This window comes from Pecten maximus, chromosome 12, assembly GCF_902652985.1.
Source record: "Pecten maximus chromosome 12, xPecMax1.1, whole genome shotgun sequence".
Classification (NCBI taxonomy): domain Eukaryota; kingdom Metazoa; phylum Mollusca; class Bivalvia; order Pectinida; family Pectinidae; genus Pecten; species Pecten maximus.
The window spans coordinates 15,327,892-15,344,770 of NC_047026.1; the positions used below are offsets into that span (position 1 = coordinate 15,327,892).

The 16,879-nt window shown below is 34.6% G+C and overlaps 2 protein-coding genes across 2 annotated transcripts; one reads left to right on the forward strand and one right to left on the reverse strand.

Moving 5' to 3' along the window:
• The first annotated feature begins 622 nt into the window (after positions 1-622).
• LOC117339758 lies at positions 623-4,157 on the forward strand. The gene is made up of 3 exons (XM_033901473.1): positions 623-756; positions 1,750-2,661; positions 3,564-4,157. The coding sequence occupies exons 1-3, from the start codon at positions 727-729 to the stop codon at positions 3,747-3,749; spliced, it is 1,128 nt and encodes a 375-aa protein (XP_033757364.1). The 5' UTR covers positions 623-726; the 3' UTR covers positions 3,750-4,157.
• Positions 4,158-6,086: 1,929 nt separating this feature from the next.
• LOC117339508 lies at positions 6,087-16,211 on the reverse strand. The gene is made up of 6 exons (XM_033901151.1): positions 16,078-16,211; positions 13,157-13,320; positions 12,701-12,900; positions 10,326-10,413; positions 9,558-9,758; positions 6,087-8,425 (listed from the first exon to the last, which is right to left on the reverse strand). The coding sequence occupies exons 2-6, from the start codon at positions 13,257-13,259 to the stop codon at positions 8,262-8,264; spliced, it is 756 nt and encodes a 251-aa protein (XP_033757042.1). The 5' UTR covers positions 13,260-13,320; positions 16,078-16,211; the 3' UTR covers positions 6,087-8,261.
• Positions 16,212-16,879: the final 668 nt, after the last annotated feature.

Sequence of the window (16,879 nt, forward strand, 5' to 3'; positions counted from 1 at the left end):
TTAAATATGAACCTTGTTGCTTTGAACTTGAATGTGTGAACTTGAACTTGTGAACTTGAACATGTGAACTTGAACTGGTGACAGCTTTGAACCAGTGACCTTGAAGTGATATTGATTATTATGATGTTGAACTTGTGAACTTTAACTTGTGTCCTGGAATGTGATTTTTTTATGAACTTGGTGACATAAATTAGTGAAATATCCAAAACATTGTACACCACAAACAATTACATAATTATACTTTTAGTTAGGTTTTTTTCTTCTCTTCGATTAATTTGTCTATGGTGCTTAAAAGATTTGATTAATGGAATAATGTTAGGCCTAGTCCCGATTATTTACTGTTACAGTACCGTACTAAGATTTGTCTGTCAACTGGTTAATGATTTATATAATACAATAAATTCTACATGCAAAATATTGCCAGGTTATATATAGTATAAACTAAATATATATATGCATCTAAATGCCATATACACTCCTCACATCCCACATTTGAAATATCTAAACTTTACTATGTACTGTACCTGATTATTGGCAGTTGTGTAACTTTTGCCATCCGTCTCCGTCCCGAATATTAGTATGCCATTGTCAGATCATCAAAACGCTTCGTTTGGTCAGGATTTCATAACTGGGCGTTAAAGTGACACATACATGTATATACAGCTCATGATCAGCGGGGAATACAAATGATGACGATGGGTTAATAGCTGTGAAAACAAAAATAAGATGTCTTCGGAAACTGTGTCGGCACAAAAGGTTAGTAGAAATTCGCCTAGATATAATTTGCATGGAACCAGGCCTGTTTCTAGACTATACTGGAGACACAATAGTAAATAACAGCTGTGTGAGAATATAGACAGATCACCAGTTTTGACGGATTCAGAAATCGTGTTATCGTCAATGGGATGCAGTTATCCATATGCATCATGTCATATTAAATGGTTTTTCATCATTATCATCATGGCCATTATATTAGCAAAAATAATATCATGGCATGAATATAATTAGTTTATCATATTAGACATCTTAATTTTACAAATGACCATGTACTCCCATTTACCTCAAGATGCAGGGGACTGTGGTTAGAGTTGCATCTGTCATCAGACTTTGGTAATTGTTATTTCTGTACAGGTCAACACTATAGCCACAAGCATCACAGTTCCTAGCCCGAGTTTCCTCTGGCCCTGACACCATGTCTGGTGTAGGGCCCCTACACCAGACATGGTGTCAGGGCCAGAGGAAAGTCGGGCTACACCACCAGACATTGTGTCAGAGCCCAGAGGAAACTCGGGCTACACCACCAGACATGGTGTCAGGGACAGAGGAAGCTCGGGATACACAGTTCCCTGTGTCTTGTCATTAAATCTGTGTACATTGTTGTGGAGCACTGGGACTTGTCTTAGTTAGTTGCATGATTATATATATATACCTGTGATGGCAAGTGGGTGGATTCAGGATTCAAAACATGGTGTTCAGCCCCCAAAGGAATGTAGGCAAGCCCTGTTACTTTAACAGGCATATTTCTTTAAAATTCTTTAATAAAAAAGCTGCATTGTAAGTGAAAATACTCTCTGAAAGTGAATCTTTTTATTTCGAATTAGAAAAAATACAGGGTTTGAAACAGAGACTTATATCATTAACCAGATCACATACCGGTACTCCAACTACACTTACAAGATATTTTTTTCAAAAAGTAGAGTAAGTCGAAATCTCTATCATTATAGATCTGAATATGTAATCTTTTGATAGAAGCTGAGCTCCAGTTTGAAAGAGAGGCTAAAGAGATGCGGACGTTACCATTCTTCTCCTATCAGTGCTCCACCAAGAAAGCGCATCAGTTATCCAGTTAGCACATTACAACAAACACCTGTGATAACAGAACTCGACGGGAAGGGAGACCACCATCAGGGCACCCTAGGCCTGTCAACTCCACCAAAGTCAGCAGCAGCAGCAGGATGCATTAACAAGGAAATAAGACCAGACTTGACACATGTAAAGCCCAATTATTCAACCCCTACAAATAAAAAAGATGGATTTTCAAATACTGTTGAGAATTCCTCAACAACCTATGGGAAACACTCGCTCACAGCTCCACATACATTTTCAAACCCTAGCCCTATATCATTAACTCAAAAAACAAGCACAAATGAGATTCCAAGCACATATTTTCCAGTGTCTAATTTAACTGTTTCTGCTGTTGACATCCACAGCTGTTGTAAACAGAAGTCTGGAGAAGACACAAGGCATTCATTTCTGTCATCAACACCAGATACAACATGTACAGGTCTTGTGCAAAAAAATAATGTAAACAATGAAGGGGAAAATGAAATTTCTGAACTAAGATATGAAAGGACACCCATTCGCTCAAGAAATGTTTCATCATGTTGCAGACCAAGCCGATTACATTTCCCTGGGATGTCCAATAACAGTTTTATTGATAGTGATACTAGTACTGGCAGTAGTCCAGGTGTCGGTAAACAGTTAGAACAATTAGCTGGATTTCAAATCACGCCATTGAAAGAGACACAAAGTGCTAATAATTGTGGGTCTAGTGATGATGCAGAAATGCTTCAGGAAGAATATGAAAGACTGAAAAATACATTGAGAGAAAAGGAGGAAGAACTACGGAAATTGAACATGGTGAAAATGTATAGAACTAAGGTGAGAAGAATTTTTTTGGTTGAACTGGGATTTCCTTCCTTCATTTGTACACATATACATGAATTATCGGATAGTCTGAGCTTCTGAGTCCAGTTGTTCAGTAGCATGATTAGCTCAATCTTTTGTTTTATTTTATTGAGGTTGTCTCCCTTCCTTCAATTGTACACATATATTGATATGTTAATCTGAGCTTTTGAGTCCAGTTATTCAGAAGTTGATTACCTTAATCACTTAGTAAGTGAAAATCTCAAGTCTCCTTTACTTCAAAGCCTGAGTGTGTATTCTTTAAAATGGGCAGATAAGAAGAAATTTATGAGTGCTAGTTTCATAAAAGTTGGTCAAGTTTGTTTTACCAGAAGTGATTTTATTGGGATTTTAAAATTGTTGTTAAACTGTGTTAGCCTAGCTAATCATCTTTTGAAAAACTGGACCCTGCTGTCAATTTTATCTTTAAGTATTTAAGAGAATTTATTCATAACTTAGCAAGATTTATTTCCCTTGTCTAGATTTTTGATAGCAAATTTAGATGATGTGCATTTGTGACTGGCTTGTATTCCTCCTCCTAGAATCTAGATACATTATACCAGAATTGATATGTATAGGATCAACAGTATTGTTGATAATTCGATTCCTATATGCTTTAAAATCACCCGAAGGGCAAGGGAGCTTATACTGTGATCTGGGGTCAATCTTCCATCCCTCCAGCCAGCTGTAGTGTCCTGGAATTTGAAAAATTCCATTTAGTGCAGTAATTTGCTTTCATTGAAGCCTAAGCTTGCACAATTGGTTCAGCAGACCATGAAGAGGTCTTGTATTATACCTATGGTACATATTGATGCATTGTTACTGTACCACACTAAAGATCACATAATACAAACATTTTGAATTTTCACTTACTACAGAATGACTTGGACAGCCTTGGAGTGTTGGTCAGAAAATGGCGAATAACCAGTCAGCAAGCTTTGATCGACCTACACAACAAACTTCCGGAGCCCAAACCCTCGCTCACACAACTAATAGATCATCTAAAGATCGAACATTCTATAGTTCAGTTCAATCCTGAGGAAGAAGCTTTTAGTAATAGTTAACAAAATTTAAAATTGTACTATTACATGATTGTATTTACAGGTAATAAGATTAATTATATAACGATTCTTCATAGATTGCACACAGTCGTAAAGGTTACTTTAAAACCATTAAATAAAATAAAATTTTCTTATTGATCTTGTGTATACATTGAAATTGATTTTAGATGTTGACAAATTCTTAAGAATTAAAACCAAGAATTTCTGTTCTGACATCAGTTTGCTTTTCCTGCAAAAACTCAACAGCTTAAATATAAAGAATATTTTCTTTCTTTTAAGAACCATGTTTTAAGTTACCACTTCATATTGAAAAATTAATCAATGTTGACTGTTCTCATATTAAAGTGTTTTTATTACTGTTTTGATTGTGTGAATCCTATCAACTTGTTTCTATTTATTAAAATTTATTACATACAGAACTGCATGTGTTTTATTTTTCCCCATGATGTTTATAAGATACAAACCAGCAAGACTCGACACATTTTGCCGAGATAGAGAATTCTATGCTATCCTTATGGAAGAACAAATGCTGTGATACATATGGATGCTAGGTAACCATAACATTTCAAAAGAATTAATAGGTCTTACAGGTAAAATCTGTATAAATGTTTGAAGATTAGGTGATAAAATTGGACAACTTACATTTACGATCCAAAGAAGGCATTTTGAAATAAATCAATTTGTCATTGGCTTTTGAATTATAAAGTTCTTTTGGATATCAGTAATGTGGTTTGGTTTGGTTTATTTTGTTTAACGTCCTATTAACAGCTAAGGTAATTTAAGGACGGCCTCCCGTAAGTGCGTCATGCATGCATGTGGTGAGTGCGTATGTGTGTTTTGGGAGGCTGGGGTATGTTCGTGTTAAGTCTCCTTGTGGTAGGCCGGAACTTTTGCCGATTTATAGTGCTACCTCACTGAAGCATACTGCCGAAGACACCCAGCAGGGCCCCCCACCCGGTCACATTATACAGACAACGGGCGAACCAGTCATCCCACTCCTTTTATGCTGAGCGCTAAGCAGGAGCAGCAACTACCATTTTTAAAGACTCTGGTATGTCTCGGCCAGGGACAGAACCCAAAGCCTTCCTCACAAGGGCGAACGCTCAACTAAAGGCCAAAAGTGAGGCAGTGTCAAGGGAGATGTTAGGAAGTAAAAATTCTTAAGAAGAGAAAAGATAAGATCCCAGATTTGTTAGATACCACTAAAACAAACTTATTTGTATTACATAGGGTAATTAGAATCAGCTTTCTCTCATTACCCTAAATTTCCTGTAGCTTGTTGGATGTATGTATATTAACTTATCCTCATTCATTTCTGGAGAATCAGAAATAGGCTAAAAGTGGTTCAAAAAAGCCTTTCCTAAAAAAAAATTTCCATATTATATATATAACGCACATTATGATTTGTTTGCTTGCAAAGCTCTGGCATTCAAATAGATCATAAATACCATACAAAAACAGTTCAACGCTGAACAGCCAGAACATGGTCACATGCTTTTTGGCAAACAAAATAGTACATACATGGAAAATTAAAAAAAAAAAACTCAATTTTGTTAATCATTTTATTATCAACGTAATGCGCAAATAGCATATTTTGATAACAAATAATGTAGACAAAATAATAAGTAGTTAAACTTAATTATCCTGATATTGTAGTTCCGGTTTGTGTTGTATTAATACGCTGATAAGTGTAGCGCGTGATGGATGGCATTTAAACGTACATCAATGCCAGAGCTCTCAAACAGACTATATAGTGACAATGCCAGACAAATGTAAATATTTGAGAATAAACACTGTACAATACATCATTTAATGTGAGAAGTGATTTAATTAAATGTAGATTGATGCCAGCTGAAAGTTACAGTTTAAGATGAAAGATGAATTATTATTGTTATAGAGAAAACTATTCTCCTGATACATGTATATAAAATAAATATTCCTTTGTAATTGTTTCAAAAATGTTTGTGAAAATATTAGAAAAGTAATTAATTCACAAATTAGAATGAATTTTGAATTATGGGTCAGTATAAAGTTGGCTGTAACCTCTAACATACCAGGTAGTATAAATAAATTGTATTTGTAATAGGTTCAGTTACCAAAGGCCATCATATCACTAAAGCCATAAATGATACAGATGGAAGTTCTGTCAGAGTTCAGAATACACTTCAATACTATATTTTGCTAAAATGATCAATTATTTACCCAGTAAAAATTGTGAGTTGTGTTTGTGAAGAAGACAATATAGAAATTGCTAAATTTATCAATTCAACAAGTTATGGAAGACTATATATGCTTATCAAGCATGTACACTGTTCATGGTGAAAAAAGAAATAACTTTAATTCAAAATTGGTATGTTTTTAATAATTTTATTTACATACTTTAAAAACTTATAAAATATGAATGCAAGAAACATACAAAGAACAATTAAAAATAGCATATTTGATTATTTTACATAATAAAGCTGGGACCCTCTGACAAAGACTATTTTAAAGTTTATTTGATATATCCTAACCAACCTTCAACCCTGTCTAAAGTAATCCAAAACAATGCGTTTACTAATTAATACTATAGTGTCAAATATTCCTCAAAATTAGAACAATGTCTATTTGTACACTATCTTTGTAACTATTATTATTTGAAGATATTTCTTTCAAAATCTTTATTTCTCAAATAATATTTATTCTAATATGCCGCTGTTCTCATGAGCACTGCTGATTCACTCTCTAACTATTTTCCTAGCATTAATTTAATAAGCTTATATTTGACATGATTAAAAAGATATATTTACAATGGTAGCCGACAAAAGGACCTTCTTGGGAGATCATTGTTTGGTTTCCCTGTGATAAATTCTAACACCCCCTCCCCCTCCCATCAATGTTAGTTACTTCACGTTGATAGCAAAAATGGTTTGTGATAAAATGTGAGACAACTAATGATCAGGAGATTCACCAGATGCTTCTACTTGTATCAAAGTTCAGGTAATTGACGATTGTTGTTATAAAACACATGACAAAAGATATGACAGATATGAGGAAATGGAACATGGTATCATGAAATGACTCATTAAAATCATTTTATGGAAGTGTGTGTATAGCTGCCCTATTTGCATTTCGTGGTTCCTAGTACACTTAATCACACTTTCTCCATAACTAATGTATCATTATGTTAACCCCCTTCCCAAGTCTAAATGCAGAATCCAAAATATCTTTGTACATAGTTAAAAAAAATGAACTAGTCACACATGTACAAGTAAAACCTCTATTTTTTGTACTCTTTCACAATTTTGGAAAGAGGTTAAACATCAATTAAAAGCCTGTTCATTACTGCATGAATTGGTGAAATCTGAATTTGTCCTTCAAAAACCAACCTGATTACCAAAGTCTCCAAGCCATGGTCTCTGTAACTCTCGATAGTATCACATTTGACAAATTACCCTGATGGTTTTGAAAAGAATAAAGTCAGAATTCTCTATTCAAATTCATAAAAGACAAGTATTTATTCATTAGACAGGCATTATGCGCATTTAAACAATGTCTTGCGGAAAGCCTTCAGTTCCTAACTTCTAGATATAAAACACTTAAAAACAGTATACCCTAAATGAGGATATTTTCATGTACACTGGGTTTTTAAATTCTAAATACACGGGTGTTTTTTTTCACATTGTAAAAGCATGATGACTCTGAACTTCATTACAACATCCAACACATAATTAATCTTTATAAGCTCCAGTTTCATCAATGAGATTCTAGACCATGCCATGACATAGATAGGTTTTTCATAATGTGTATTTACAGGGAATATTTAACTGACCGTAATAATTAGCAAGACATAAAAGCTGTAGCGAGAGGCCTGTAAGTTTGTCCAACAAATGCTGTCCTATATCAGGTTGGTAACTGTCCCAGAAAGTTGACAGTCTCAAATTTTAAAGACATCTTTGTCTTTTATGAATGCGCGCTCCCTATGTAAAACATGATTTCCCAGTAAGGAGATGAACAAGGTATCCAAATTATCAATTTAAAAAAAAAAAAGATTTTGATTACTCCCCAAAAAACACAAGAAACTATTAATCTTTATCATGAACATCAGGGTGGCTTTCAGCTGTGTTCCTAGAGGGAATGTAACAATACAAATACTAATGTCACTTAATCCTAGTTTTAGAGCGTAATCTAATCTCTCACTACAAATCATATGGTCACACAGTTTGGGTTATATACATAAATGAAAACGGACTTCAAGATCATGTTAAAATCTGAAGTCTTATTTAAGACTCAGCCAATCACAGATAATGTCATCCTAGATAATTGGCCAAGCAAACACTTGTAAAATTGTTTCTGGGTCCTGGAGCCACAAACTGAAATGAAATGTGTTTTAAATATTTCATTTTGTCTCCCAAGAACCACGAAAACATATGAAATGAGACAAATTTTAAACACTGTCTAGCTCCTGAAATCTATCTGACTTAGAGATCACAACAATTTGTTTTAAGTCCACAACAGCATCAAAATGATGTTAATTCATGGCGTGTCATGCATTTGTAGTTGTCCAACATTTGGAAGAATGTCTATGGAATCGTCCAAAGGTAAAGAGATCTCAAACAGTTCCACATCGGAGGGGAACGGAACAGAATTCTCTGGCTCTGGCACATGTAAATCCTCGTCACCCAGCTCTGGCAAATCACCTATGAAGAACAATATATTACAAATCCATTAGTTTAAAATCCTAGGGTCATATAAAGATGGGAAATCCATAAGTTGATAGTTGATCTTTTTCATAACATAATATCATTACAACAGCATTATACAATTATAACCCATTTAAGACCCATACAGGAACCAGGAAGGCATGTCTTATATAATATTACACGGGTCTGTTCCATGGGAAAGGATATCTCAACTTGAGTGTACATACTGCCCATGTTTGATTATTTTTCTTGCATACTCATTAACAATCGAACTTCCAGTCCTAATTAACATCAACATAATTCATCTACTAATCAACAAGAGGCCCATAGGCCTTATACTGATTGATGCTGTTTTCTTTTAAACTAAGATAACAAATTTGACCTCTGTGACCTTGAAAGAAGTCCAAGGCCATTCATTTGAAGAAGTTGTATCTCATGCTACTGGCCCAATATCATGACCCTAGTCCTAAATAGCAAAAGGCCAAAGATTGGACCCAATGTGGAATATTTTTAAGATCTTATTGTAACTGACTGACAACAGACAATTGCCATAGGTCACCATAAGCCTTCAACTCAGGTGGCCTAAAATCCTAGGGTTTATACAGGGGATTCCCAATTCACAACAAATCTATGATGCCACGGAAACAATACAATGACTTCACAGGGCATGTCGAATATTTTCCCAATCCAATGCGAGATATAATCATCTCTTTCCTAGCAACAATGGGATCGCTTTATGATGTGAGAATGCAGTTACTCGGTGCGGGTCATAAAATGACTAATTGTTTAGCCCCCTCTAGAATCATGAGACGGGAATGATTGTTCCTCTAATGTCTTTTTTTTTAGTGAACCAAAGACTGAACCAAAGACTGCTGTATCCAAAGTACCAGGTTTATATGGGGAAGCGACTATTAAAAGTGGGGTTTACTGCAGAATCAGATTTTCTTTTCAGGAATACTGAAGAGAAAAATACATATAAATATGTAATATTTATGCTGTATCAACATTACTTTAGGTAATTCTCTTTTCCTTCATAATTCGTTTTCTGTGTAGTTTCTTCCCTTTCTTTCTGTGCTTAGAAATTTGAAGCTGTGAATCTATGTTTATCATGACTTGTATAGCTACTCACAAACAGAAGATGGAGGTTCTGGCATATTTTGTAGGATAGTGTCCAAGTTATCCATCCGTTTCTTTCGTTCTTCCTCTTCGTCTGTTTCATCACCCGAATCGGGAAGGTGACTGAACAGACAGGGTGGACGCCAGCTGATCAGTTGTGATATGTATGTGCTAATTCTTTCTGACTTTGGCCAAATATCCTCGAAATCATCATCTGTTGATGTCCAAGATAATGTGTCATGTTTCATGTATTTACATGGTACATCTTGTTCCAAGCAATATTACATCTCGTGATGAATACCAAATGTCCAATATATTACAAAATGTTTGAGACTTAAATTTCAAAGGACTTTACTAACATTCCATTAATACAAATAATATAAAATTAATTGTCTCAGATATTTTTTTCTTTGCTGATAAACATCAAAAAGAATTGTTAACAGTTTGAAATACACACTATTATCTCATCAAAGCAAAATGCCATTTCATTATTTACTGTGTGTAAAGTTCACACCTCCATTATTTAGCACTTCATTATCTCAATTATATATCAATTTATCCCAAACACATCCTTCATCAACACCAGTTCAGACTCACATATGGTACATTGCCATTTATACATTAATACTATAATTTACTGCGCATGATTACATAAGCCAAGATATACCACTGTAAAAATCAAAGCATAGTAGGTTTATTCCCTATTTGTCTTTGCTTTGTTCAAAACTGGAAGTTTAAAAAAAATCACCTTGCTATATCATCTAAATCAACAACACTTTACCTTCAATTTCTGTTGGAATATGCATGTGTTCGATTTCCTCATAGTGAGGCTCTATGGGGACAGGTTTTTCCTTAGTCAAAGATTTGGACTGAAATAGAATACATTACTATTAAAACAACTACATAGACGTCAAGATCCCTTGGCTATGGAAATATTGTATTACATGAAATAAAGTGGGCTACATGCATAAAAATATGAAACACATGACATAGCATTTAGAATCATTATACAGTATGTATTTGTGTTCAGTCATCAAGTTCATGTGAAAGTAATCAACATAAAAAGTAACAATTCAATAATTATTATAACATAATATACTGTACAGTGAACTATCAAAATGAGCTGATCATGCTGATATTCTCCCTTTCTTTCTACTGGATAGGTCTAACTAAACATGGTTGAAATATGCACAGAATATGATAATAATAAAACTTGAGTGAGGGGTTTAGGTAATAAGTCTACCAATCAAGTTTCATCAAAATCTGATAATTCCTTCAATAGATATTGTGTGGGAAAGTAATCAGCAAATCAGATCATAGCAGCCTCATTAATTATTCGCGGAATATGCTGATAATCAAACTTGAACAAGGAATTCAGGTAATAAGTCTACCAAGCAAGTTTCATCAAAATCTGATCATTCCTTCAAAAAACATTGTGGCCGCAAAAGGCGAATCGGGACAGACGGAACCCATTGGTATATCCATGCAAACTTAATAGCGCTTGGGATAACAAAATCTGCTTGCCTAAACCCAATCCAGTTTGTGTAGATAGGAAGCACAGAAATACATAAAACAGAATTTAAACTGATCTGTAAGATTCAATTTGTTATTGACAAGGTATATTGTCAAATCTATATGTTTATGTAAAAAAATCTTCATCCTTTTGACAAACAGCAGATCAAGAGATATTACAACAAACATTTCAAAATTTAATGAATATCTATAATTTCTACAGTTTCTGAATTGATAACCTGAGTGTGAGCAACTTTATTTCTCGATAACTTGAGTGTAGAATATGTACCAGTTTGTTGCATATTAATATTTGTAAATACTGACGGACTTCTTTCCACAATTTGCACAAACCAAGTGTCAGTGTTAACGAAAGAAGCACCATTCCTAATTGCCATATCAACATCAAATTATATTCATTACTGAACACTACTCAATGGCCAGATTGAAAATGAAGTTGCTATGAAAAGTTGAAAACTAATCACAAGTCCTATTATCATTCCCAAGCCCCATGTCGACAATCTCCCATTGAGCATAGTTTAAACTTTGGAATCCTCCGACGAGCCCAAACCAAACCAAGAAAGTCTAAGGTTCGGTGGCCTTTTGATTTCCTGATGTCTTATCATCCTGACGACGATAATGATTTCGAGCTCACTATTTATATAGCTCAAAAGCCAGCTATCGGATGTGATTCACTGGAATGGTGGCAAAAAACTCTTAAAAGATTTTTGAAGTTTTTCAATGCTAGCTAATAAGTACCTTCCAGTACCAGGAACATCTGGGAGAATTTTTTCTGCTGCTGGGCATGGTCTAATTGTAAACAAACTGCGCAATCAACTTTCACCAGACCTAGTTGATCAAATCATATTTCCTAACAAAAACCGCATTCCAGCACCCGAAATGGATCGATCAGCTTTGGCAAGAGCTACATGTATAGCTGAGTTCATAATTTTATGTACAGGTATATGTGTCATTTCCATGACAACCATATTTTGCGACTGGTTCCTTCTGTGATCGGTCTATGAATTTTTCAACACGTTTTGTTGTAACTTTAAATTCTCTATACATATATCAATGCCATTTTTCTTATGTCGGCTATCATCAAATATCGCAGACTATCAATTGTTTAATACACTGCATGTACTGTACATACAGAGCAACTTTTGCAGTTGAAACGTGAATAAAATTATTTGCTTTTCACATAACATTGTTTATTTCAATTATTTATGTATTCCAAGATGTTAATAATTATATGATCTTACTTAATTCTCTGATCTAACAATCAACAGTTAACATTTCAAAACAACCTTCCAATTAACCTGTAAGTAGTTTTGATGATCCACTTTGACAACCCTAGTTCATATAACAATCATCTCTATGAACATAAGAAAAAGTAAAAACATTTGATTTCTGTAATTCCACACAACAATTTAGTGATAGCTCATGGTCATCTAACCTGTGAATTGTTGATAGTTTTATTGCTAATCTTACCTGTGTATTGTTATTAGGTTTATTGATTACTAATCTTACCTGTGTATTGTTATTGGGTTTGTTGATTACTAATCTGACCTGTGTATTGTTATTGGGTTTATTGATTACTAATCTTACCTGTGTATTGTTATTAGGTTTATTGATGACTAATCTTACCTGTGTATTGTTATTAGGTTTGTTTCCTTGTATTTTGAGTCCTTTTTTCTGTTGGGGTGCAGGTTGTTTGAAAGCAGGCTTCTGTTGTTTCAAACTTTGTGAATTGGTGTTTAAGCTTAGACCACGATTGCTGACATCACCTAAAGCCCTCCTGGGTGTCACCAACTGGTTTTGTGAAGAACTTCCAAAAACCTTTCCAACTATAAAACATTACATACAAGGGTTGTCAGTAGATCATCATACATTTTATAATAACATGCCTGATACTCATCCAATTCAGGTCTAAACTTCCATTAGCAAAACTTTTAACAATTGGCAGACAGCCTCTTCTTTTTATTTATTTATCAATAAATCTTGGAGAAGGAGATCTAGAGGTTAGATAATTAATTATATGTATGTATACCATGTACATCAGTCTAGATATGAGCAGAGACAATTTTTCATCTTGACACCAACCTCCAAGTCCAGATGATGCTCGCTGTTGCCCCTTGCCCGAGTGAATTCCGAGGGATCCAGCATTCTCCTTATCAACATAGGGCATAAAAGTCATGGACGCCATTGTCTTCACTTTTCAGCTCACTTCAGAACAAAAACACTTGTACTGACATGTGTACTTGTATCTACAATTAAAATTGAACAAGACTATTTTGACATCTTGGAATTGATATGAATAGGATATACGTACTGTATACATGATTATCTGGACCTGTGAAAGTATGTTATTTGGATACAACCAATTTTGCAAGATGAAGGTGCTTTGTCAATATTTTTTAAAAGCTGCATATTCATCAAAATAAGCATTAGTACTTATACCGGGTAAAATACGGTAGTCCAAATTTAAACTGTTTTTTTTTTTTTGGTAAATGACCAAGCAACAATATAATTGGTCCATAAAACCATTTCTGGCCAAACAATATTGCAGAGAAAGGTGTTCACAAAAAGAAAATCAAACCCAAGCTGAAAAGTTACAAGGACAGTTAATTCTAAAAACCATTTAGATATAACAAGCTGGTTGCAAAACACATTTTAACTTAATTATGACAAAGTAAAATGTCTATTTGTCTTTGTCTATTGTTTAGATAATCAAAAGTATCATGTAGAAATTCTGGTTACATTAATTTAGCAAGTTTCAAATATCTTGTAACAAACATTCAACCAGATTTTGTCAACTAATTATATAATGATTTAATACAATTCAGTATTTAAACTATTAAATTCAAAGGTGCTGAAAACATTCAATGTAAAGTCAGTTTTATTTTGATATGGAAATTAAAGCTGGTGATAAATTTAAAGTAGCAACATCCATTGCTAAAATCATGACACAGTCATAATTTAAACAAAGATGTATTTAAACGCTTGATGGCAGCTACTAGATTGTGGGTGAGCTAGCGCTGTTACCAATTTGCAATCATGAAATAAATAAAGTTGATAAATTTAATATATATCACTATATATGTAACCCCATCTTCGCTAGCCAAGGCTTCTGATTACGTTACACTCCACGAACCCTTGGCGGATATAGTCGTGTTCAAACCGTCGCGCCCTGGAATCCCAGGGCACCCAATCAAATCGCGTTTTACATTCTGGCTTGGTTTCGCAGTAAACAAAAAATGCGGCACCCAGTACAGAGCTACATTGCCGACTATGTCATGGCATTTTACCTAAATACAAAAATCACAATCTTTGGGGGAACATTCGCAGTGTTTGATCAATTCATATAAGTCATTGATCACATATCTCATCGAAATGACACCAAACCTCGATGTGTGTTTGTAAACATCACCGATGAAGTAAATCGGTAACGCTTGTTTTGATTGGTCGAAAATTTCATGCGTGAAGGGTGGAAATTTCGAATCACCGCTAGAGGGCCAGAACTGACGCCTATATCTGCCAAGGGTTCGTGGAGTGTAACGTAATCAGAAGCCTTGGCTTGCGAAGATGATGTAACCCTGGTAAATACTAGCCGCAATATACCGCTCGGCTAGAGAGATCTTCTCTTTAGCTCAATCGGTTGATCGTAAGACTAGTAAGCCAGAGGTCCCGGGTTCGATCCCTAGCGGAGGCAGTGATTTAAATTTAATTAATCATGCGCTCTGTTACATTGGCGCCCATGAAGGGACCCAGGAAAAATACTTAGGGATGCTCCACAAGCATCGCTGTTACCCCTGGAAACTCGAGCACGAGTTCTTTCCTGGAGGGGGAGTATGTAACCCTGGTAAATACTAGCCGCAATATACCGCTTGGCTAGAGAGATCTTCTCTTTAGCTCGATCGGTTGAGCGTGTAAGCCAGAGGTCCCGGGTTCGATCCCTAGCGGAGACAGTGATTTAAATTTAATTAATCATGCGCTCTGTTACATATATATCACTATATATGAGTGTGCAGCATACGTGAATATTTACAGTAATTTCTTTTGCAAATGCTATATATAAGCTTATATAGCTATAGGCTGATCAGCACAACCTCCCAAAACCTATCACCATGGCCACTTGATAATGAATTAATGAAGTGGCGTTGTACAGAATAGATCCTTCTTTTTCATAGTAATAAAAAGACTTCCCAATACTTATTCCCCTGAATTCCAAATACTGAACTGAATTAGTGTCTGGAACAATCTATAATATATATATATATACATAAAATTACTTCTGTAAACCAGCCTAATCTGAGCGAACATGATCTTATATTTAATAACTTATCACCCAAATATGATTGTTGTCATAAGCTTATGTCTTTGCATTCAGCACTATGCAGGTATTAGGTAAATTGGTATGCAGCACCTATGACTATAAGGACATCTTAATTTAACAAACACTGTTATGCATCAGAGAGAAGTTCAGTGGTCCTGAATGGGGAGGTGGTCAATGTGTAAATTTCCATCTCGTCCATGGTTCAAATGGTAACGTAAGTATACTGTAGCGATGTTTATAAAGAAACGGTAACATGGTTTGGGCATCTAACTGGTTTAAATTGTTCTTGCATCGTCATAGTAATGTGTTCAAGCGATAGGTGGTAGTTAAAATGTAGTATATACATATCTTAATGATGCCGAAATGACCAATGACCCATAGCCATGCATCTATAAACAAAAATCCGATTCCGGGAAGCAAAAAGATCTACGAAACAGAAGAATCTTAATTTCTGTCTGTCCATCGCGTGACAAAATGTTTGAGTTTTAAAATGAGTTATGTAACTTTATGTTTTTATTTTAGGCAAACCTATAGGCCTACATTATCAACTGATTATAATATAACGTTATCAGTGGTTAGCAGCCCAGTTGTCTACTGCAGAATTTCCATTAGATTTTGACAACATTTACGAAATATCAGATTTTTACGATACATTTCTTTCGTTCTAAGAAAATGCTATATTGCAAACCTGTTTTTGGTCTTTCTCAAACCAATTTTGGGCGTTGACTCTCTTCTAATTACAGCTCTATGGATGTGGGTTCAGTACAAATCTGCAGTTGTTTGTGAAATCACACCCTTTGAAGTCGGCGCTTCCTGTTTCTATTAACCAATGAAATAGCTTGTTGTGAATCTAGGGGAAGTAACTGTAGAACCAATGTAAGGATTACTTCCCTTGGATTAGAACAAATATATAATAATGGGTCTCTGCTAAAATTCGAAAATATTAATTGAATAAAATATAATAGAATCAAATGAAAATAACAATTTAAATTGTTTCTTTTGGTCAAAATATGATGGCATAAAAATTGTTCATGTACCAATTGTTTTCCTATTTAGGAACTACATTAGAAGACTAAGCTTCAGTATATGGCCTCGATACCAATTTGCACTACAATGTACATTGTAATCGGTTTCTGAAATGAAATGGAAATTTGATATTCATGAGTGTTTGAGGTAGGCTAAAAGTATACTTTATAAAGCAAAATACATGATATCTTTTGCAAACATGTAAGCATAAGTATGTTTTAATGTATTATTTATTTTTATTTATTTTTATTTACCTTTTTTATTTTGTATCTGTGCATGTCTTTTACTGTTTGAGTCGATTTTAATAGCTACATTAGAGCTAATGTTGATTCTTTATGATCGGTACCGATTATAAATAAAGTTTGAATTGAAGCGAATTGTGTTTGCAAATATAGATATACCATTGTACTGCCCTCTCTGTAAGTACCTTAGACACTATTCAGAAAATATTCAGTAAGTCTGAT